The following is a 7,765-nucleotide window of genomic DNA, read 5'->3' as shown; positions in this document are numbered from 1 at the left end:
TACTTTGGTTCGAGGCATTGTCCCGCCCATTTACGCCTCAAACGTGTTGACCTCATCGCGTGCCGTCAGTGGCTACGGTGGTTTTCACGGAAGATGCTGAAGAAAAGGGATCCGCTGGTAAGTTTAGAAATTTCCCAACTTCCAGATATCAATGGTTTCACTCAAGCTTTCTAGAGCTTTCTGGTAGCCTTGATGGCGTTGTTCTGACATGAAAGCTTATGGTACGTGAGTCTTTATGACATGAGTTGAACGAATCATGTATATTTGTCACCAGTGGTAATATTTCAACTGTATTCTATGAAAAAGGGCATAGCGTGTTCTTGAGTGTTGCTGGATTGTCATTGATTGACGTGTTATTTCGTTATTTTATTACCGTGCTCGTTGTGACCCTGACCACCCGTGAATGGTGGTAACGTAAACGATAGTCACAGGAAGCGAATCCGTGTTTTCAGTTTACAGTACTTACCGCCGACATAGTAGGCGCCCTGATTCAATGTTAAAATTGAAAGCTTGCTAGCTTGCTAGCTAGACATTTGCTATTGTTAGCTAGCTAACTAACACGACTCACTTTACTGTCGGGGACTGATCTTTAGCTGGCTAGATGACAGTGGATTGTTACCAAACAAGTGGTGCACGACAGCTAGTCTACATTACTAGCCAACGCTCCTTCATAACGCATCCCAGCCTGCTGACACAGAATAAGTTCACTTATCTGGTATGGTCCTGTAGACATACTCTCCACAGATACCGATGGTATACACACCACGATCTTAACCTATTTATTGGGTAGCTACGGTTAGATTACTTTGAAATGTTACTCACCTGAGCAATTTGTCTATCTTCCCCGAGGCTTACCAGACAAACCAGCTCACTAATGGCAGCTTGGATGAAGTTGACAAAGACACACACTTTTCTAACAAATGCACAGGGCAATTACTTTCCCATTGGTCATGATTGGTAAATACATTCAAACGATCACACATTAGCTCACTAAAAAGTGTCAAATAAATGCATACCATATGAATTTCACGAACGTAAATGCTATTTTAATACCATGGAAATATGTCTCCTTTAGTCACTTCTGCCTACGATCAATTATTTCGAAATACAGTGTATTAGTGCGATATTAGTGTACCGCTTATATTTACAATCTACAAACAGTCTGTATTGCATTGGTTATGTATTTCACTCTTCATGAACGAAATATAGACGTTGACATTTTGTATTTGTGACACCATCGCCTAAAAATGCATACAAATTCTGAGCTTGGCCTGTACAATTTTGTTAGTGAGCCTTTGAGTTACAGGTAGATGTTATCTGAACTGTAGCCTCAGTCTATGTTGTCATATATTCAGATAGACTGGCTCCTGGCATTGCAGTGGAGTTTCTATCAGTGTCTCATCAGTGAACAACCATGTTGTTGATGTGTTCAACCTCACAACAGGCAATCACACATGTGTGCTAGCCTATTTACCGAAAAGAAAGTGGCCATTCAAGTCCTGGCTGGCTGTGGACTACCGGTACATACATATCACATTGAACATACCCCCCAGTCAAAACTGATTTTCAGTCAATTTTCCGATTTAAAGGCTGTAATTTTTAGATTACAGTGTGGTGTCCTGACAAAAAAGACCCAAGTCTTATGTACAAGTTTGTGGGAGTTTTATGGAGTTGGCTTGTCACTTGTCCTATTTCAAGGCATGTACAACATGTTGCCAAGTTGGACTCTGATTTTGAGCTGAGTATGCATAGCATAGTAATCAGCTCTAAATTTGTGTATCTCATGTAGATCCTCCCCCATTTAAGAGAGAGGGTAATGGATCGCCTATAACAAGGCTATGCTCTTTTTACACAGGAGATTGGAGATTCACACACTGTAAAAAGTCTGGACACAAAACACAAAATGGTAAAGTGTAAAACTGGCTGCTCGTCCTGGCATATAATCTGTCTTGTCACAGCATTCACGTGTGTGACTGAACATTTGATTGATTTATATGATTACCAGTGCTAGTGTGGTGAGTACTGTGTGCATGAAGGCTGGGTTTATCCATTTTACCACAGTATTTCGGGCTGTTGAAAATGGCTGTTGATTCATGTGCTTGTATTTGTAGATTGCCCGTAAGTGTGTGTATGCTGCTAATGGTACGTGGTGGGGAGAATCGGAGGACTGTTTTTGCTACTGGCAGGTTTCCTTTGCGAGAGGGTGTGATGTGTGGCTAGCAGACACTGCAAGCCTGGCTGGCATCTCTGATTACTGCCTCCAATTGCCCTCTCCAGGTCTTGTTCTCCTCTCCCTCAGCGACTCCCAGGCGACTCCCCTTTTCCCATTTCTGTCTATCTCTCTGCTTGTTCTTTTTCATCTTAATTTCTCTATCCGTCACTTTGTGCCTCCTCTTTTGTTTTCCCCCCTTTGTCATTGTCTGTGTGCTTTTCATCTGTCTCACTCACACACACACACACACACACACACACACACACACACACACCAGCTTTGTACTTCCTTCTCTCCATCTTCCACCTTTGGCGTTCCCTCTCTCTCTCGCTCTCGTTTTCTCTCATCTGTCTCGATCCGCTTTTTTTTCTTCTCCCACACAGTCTAGTGTGCTTGTGGACTGACGTCTCACTGCTATCTGTCAGAAACGATGCGTTTCCCTGCCTTCACCCTTACGGTTTTGAGATTCCAGAGATTTTTATAAACCAGATTCAACCCCATCCTACAGAGCTGCCGTTTCCTCCTATTTGGAGTTCATTCAGAGTCCCCTTTACCTCACCTAAGGATCTTAATGGCATTTTCCACAAAATAAATGGCCACCCTGTCTTCGGAATAGTCCTCGGAATTGCTATCCGTAGGTTCTTTTCCCCCAGCCCTGTTTATTGCCCTTTGCTGTGGAATGATGATCAAAGATAGGAGCCTGGGTTTGTTGAAAAGCCTGAAGATCTGCTGCACAGTTCAGGCTTTGCTTAAATCTTACGCAGTGTCGAGAGACTGCAATCAAACTGAGAATTGCACATTTGTGTAAAACACATCTGTAGCAATGACTTGTTAAAAAAAAAGTGTGCCATCTGAGTGTTAAAATGGGAAGTTTCTGTTGCAATTCTTTGAATGCCAGTTTTAGTAGGCTTTTGGGGTTAAAAGTCCTCGTTGATATGATACCCCTGCATTTAAGATCACATATCCCCTAATTTACGTTTCTCTACTCTGAGCGTTTTGTTTTGTTTTTCAAATGTGCAACTTTTCAACTGTCCAATCCCATCTGTCAGATGCTAGTCAATTAGAAGACGTCAGGAAAATTAGATTTTTTTAAAGCTTTTTTCATTCACAACCTTGGCTTCTTGTTGGAGGCCTCTGCTTCAGTGATTCTCTGATCCTTTAGTTGTTGATTTATGACCCTGAGTAATGTTGAATAACCTGCTCTTGTAGCATAGCAATAGCATATCTTTTCTTGCTGACAAATTATGGCGTGATTCTGCACGTGTTAATTATAGCCATGTGGCTGTCTGCTGTTGATTGCTTCCACTTCTGCCTGTTTTCGATCTGGTACACGTCTTCTCAAGGTGAGCAGCATTGTCAGTGCACTCCTCTCAATTTTTTTTTCTTGTCTATATTTAGTCACACACCAAGATCGAGTTTTAGCTGAAGATTTCTTGATGGACAGAACAGAAGAGTAGGAACATGCACATAGTCGGCCACATGGCACCAACAATAGCACATGGCAGCCAAAGCCTAACTAGGTTGCTAACAGATGTATTTTGGTGATATATTTGCTATAAAAGCTGTAGGCTACATTATCACAAAAATCAGAGGGAATAGCCTGACTGGCTAGTGGGAAAGACAGTAGTTTATAGTTACATGATTTCATGCCATCAGAGTGAATTTGAGAGTAGTTCAGGTAATGAAAACTATTTACCTACAAATAAAAAAAATGCATAATGCTCCTTTAAATCAAATCAAATCAAATCAAACTTTATTTGTACGGTGCATTTCATACAAGGAAGTAACACAATGCGCCTAGTAACACAATGCGCCTTTAAGAATTTGTCTTAAGGGCATGAGCATGTAATAATCAGCCCCGCTTAGGCTGGTTAGGTTATTGAAATAGGTGTGTCATCATGCTGTAGTTGTGTCTGTCCCTTTTGCCACACCTTGGGTCTGTCTACCCTAACCTGGCCACTTTTGTGGAGAATAATTGTCACCGTCACAGCCGTTACTGTCACGGTCACAGAAGGCTACAACTCTGAAAGAGCTCAGATCTGGTGGTCCCCACCCTTGAGCAAGAAGTCATGTAGACTTCAGACTTCACACCTGTTGGTGCAATTTTGCAACCAGATAAAAAAAATGTGCGAATTAAGTTGTTTTGGTCCTATATATGAAGGTGGGTAAAGTTTAGAGTTTACAGACATGACCGGAATTAAGTAAGACCAAAAGCCAAAAAGAATCTTACAAGTGACAAAGACAGATATCGCCTATATCATTTTATTTCTGATTTAATGTGAAAAAGTATCATTGCATAATATGATTTATTTTACAATTATATTAATAATTAATAATGTCCTTGTGTGCTTGGGGCTGCCTTATTTTTCAGACCTTTCAGTCCAAAAGTTCCACACTGTCAATGACCGTGTTGGAACGCTTCCTGCACATAGGGGGAGGTCTATGTTGTTTTTTTGGTTTACCTTGGCCTGAAGCTATCTGTCTTCTGGTTTCCAGTCTGATCTACAGTTTGTCAGTGGAGGGATATGTCATCATGGAGACTCGCTCTGGAATGTCTGTGGTCAGATGCACTGACTGGGTAGTTAACGTAACCTAATAATGGGCACTGACCACACTGCTTTATTAAAAGGTTTATTGGAAAAGTGCAGAGCCGAATGGGGTCCGTTGGAGAGACCGTTGTTTTGGCTATAACTCGATGTAACACTCATCCGGTTCTGGTGTTGGGTGCCTCAGAATCAGACGTTTTAAAATAAGGCCGCAGCTAGCCTCCATTGCACAGGTTAGGTCTCCAAAGCACCGGTCTCCTCCGCAGTGGCAGTGGGAGTGTAGCAGCTTTAGCACTGCTCGACCGGGACTCCCAGGAGAGCACAGCCCCCAGGATTACAGCACGCTCCTCAGCTATAGTGTGCTGAGCCTCTATGACCCTGCGGCGCAGTGACCTCAGTGTCGCCCTTAAAGTTATCTGACACATAAAAAAGTAATTGCTTTTTTTGATGGCATTCTGTGTGCGTGTGTGTGTGTGTGTGTGTGTGCGTGCACACGCATGTAAGCAAGCTAGCTTTCTTGTCTACAGGGTCCTATTTCCCCCCTGTGTTACCGCCAGGGCTGATGGGGACATGCTGTCTATCTCATTTCTATTTAAATATTTGCCTCCCGATGTGCTGTGACCTGCCACCAGAACAGCAGACTGTAAACTGCTAGGTTTACGGGAAAAGAGTGAAAGAGAGAACAGTGAAGGAGTGTGGCCGGACTCCAAAGCAGTCCCGTAGGAATGCGGCACCAGCACTCAGTCCGAGCTGTGGCCTTCCCAGCCAGTCCGTCCTGTTTAGGGTCCCGTGAGTGATAAGCCTCTTAAATAGGCTGGATGCTTTGGAGAGTGGTGGAGGAGAGGAAGGTAGAGGTGCTTTAAAGGAAGCAGAAGAATGGTGTTCTGCTCATTGTCACACACCTGCTGGCTGATTGTTTGGTCTCCATAAATATTGAGTTAGAACGCTATAACCGGCAACGGCAAAACGGCTCTACAATGTAATCCCATGGGGCAAGCATCTGTGTAAAAGTAAACCTCTTGTTTGACAGGCTCATAATGTTATTGTAAGTCTCTGACAACATGGAAATCCCTACAGAGACAGGCCTGTATCTGTTTACCTCTAGCTGTACAGAAACTGCAGAGACAACTGTAGTTTCTGTTTCTGGTGGTTAGGCAGGTGAGGTCTCTGGAAGACAGACTGAGTGATTACTGCTTGGGCAGTGTGAGTAAGACCAGAGGCGTTTTCAGGAAGGAGACAAATTACTGGAAGTCCTTCCCTGTATAATGAAGAGCCAATCACATTGTTGGAAACGGCGTATCTGATGTCTCACCTCCCTTGCATATTCTGTTTATTTCCACTGTTGCGATAGTTATACCGTATTTAAAAATGAATAGATTATGAAAATGAAAATAAACTTAAATGCGGTTCCTAAACTGCCTATAAACCGCATCACAGTATTGTATGTCATTTTATAAAACAAGCCTAGATGTATTGACTGCACCCGTGTATTAAAAGCAGTTTATTCAATATTACTTCATGCCATGTAGTTGTGGAGTGAGCACTACTAGCCATTTCAAAGTTGTATGAAGTAGGGGTGGACATATCGAGCAGAAATACTACATCTACACCCCCTCCCTGCATGCACACACACACTCACACACACACACACACACACTATTCCCACTCACAGTGAAAACCATTCAAAACCAAGTCGAATAATGTATTTATTCCCTGACGCCATAGTACCATGAACGATAATCTTCACAACCATTTAATTAACGTGTTCGAGAAGGGTAAGGGGGAGAGGAGACTAGACTAGACTAGGCTAGGCGGAAAAAATGCATTCCCATATAGGATGATAGTAATTGTTATACCATATATTTGTTGGAGACTCAGTCTGAGATATGATCAGTCCAGGAAACAGGTTTAATCTTGTACAATGGTGCGCACCAAGGGAGAGACAGGTTTCACTCAACAGCTTCACCTAAGAATCTTTCAGTCAGCCATTGTAACATTACAAGTTTTATACTTTCCTAGAACAAGGGGTGTCACCCCATAGCTCCATCCCTTCATGAATATGTATCAAATTATTATCTTGGAGCCGGAAGGGTACGAACCATCTGTTTACACAGGGCAAATGGGCTCCAGCCGTGACTAAAGATCTCAAAGGCAGGGCCAAGGGCCATCAGAGACACTCTGACATGGCCAGGGAAGAGGTGAGAACTCTTTCACGCCTCCCTCAGGTCAGGTCCTCTTAACATACAGAAGTTTTACAATTTTCTCTAAGTCCAAATAAAAGCAACAATTACAACTAGAAATAAGGTGCATTGAATTATTGACTATGTTACAGTATTATTAACTGTAAACCACACCCGAGTATTAACTGCAGGGCTGCAGAAATTGTACCAAATCAGTGTATAAACCACTGTTAACGGAAATGACAGTAGCTGCTCCACAGAATGTGGTGCATGCACAGTGAGCAAGGCAACACGAAGAATAAAGTCTTTTTATGCTTGAGCGGTTTGGGAAACAATGTTCACACTCTTTAAATGTCAGATTTAAACACGGATTCATGGGATGTACTTTTAATGTTTATTTGACCATCCTATGTGGAGTTCTGGATCTCTCCCCTTTCATTTAGATAGGAGCCTGATCTCTCCCCATTCATTTAGATAGGAGCCAGATCTTGTTTCCCCGAAATAGATGCCCAGAGGCGTTGCCGAGATGGCTGTCGAGTGGTGAGACTTGAGACGAATGAAAGATGAGTGAAATGGGGTACCATCACAAAAGACAACACGGCACTTCACGCCTGAAAGATGGGATCATCTGAGATGACTAAGGCTGTGTGTGTGTGTGTGTGTGTGTGTGTGAGTCGAGAAGGTGGATTATGAGAAGCCTGAGAGTCGGAGGCTGGATACAGAATTGGCAGAGAAAATAATCTTGGAGAGCAGCTGTTGGTGCATGGCATCTGTGGTGTGATGCCTCTTAAGTCTTCCCCTTCAGGTGGCAGCTCATCCTAGAGATA

At 42.8% G+C, this 7,765-nt stretch overlaps 1 protein-coding gene across 3 annotated transcripts in view; it reads left to right on the top strand.

Moving 5' to 3' along the window:
- Window positions 1-9: 9 nt before the first annotated feature.
- atp2c1 (ATPase secretory pathway Ca2+ transporting 1) overlaps window positions 10-7,765 on the top strand; it is a 38,294-nt gene continuing 30,538 nt past the window's right edge. Inside the window, exon 1 of one of the 3 annotated variants that reach the window (XM_031576430.1) lies at window positions 10-117. In XM_031576430.1, coding sequence (XP_031432290.1) covers window positions 94-117 — 24 coding nt within the window. In that variant the 5' untranslated portion in view covers window positions 10-93. The other 2 variants (XM_031576433.1, XM_031576432.1) reach the window with 2 other exon arrangements.

Source organism: Clupea harengus, chromosome 11 (genome assembly GCF_900700415.2).
Source record: "Clupea harengus chromosome 11, Ch_v2.0.2, whole genome shotgun sequence".
Taxonomy (NCBI): Eukaryota; Metazoa; Chordata; class Actinopteri; order Clupeiformes; family Clupeidae; genus Clupea; species Clupea harengus.
This window is presented reverse-complemented; position numbering and strand designations above follow the sequence as displayed.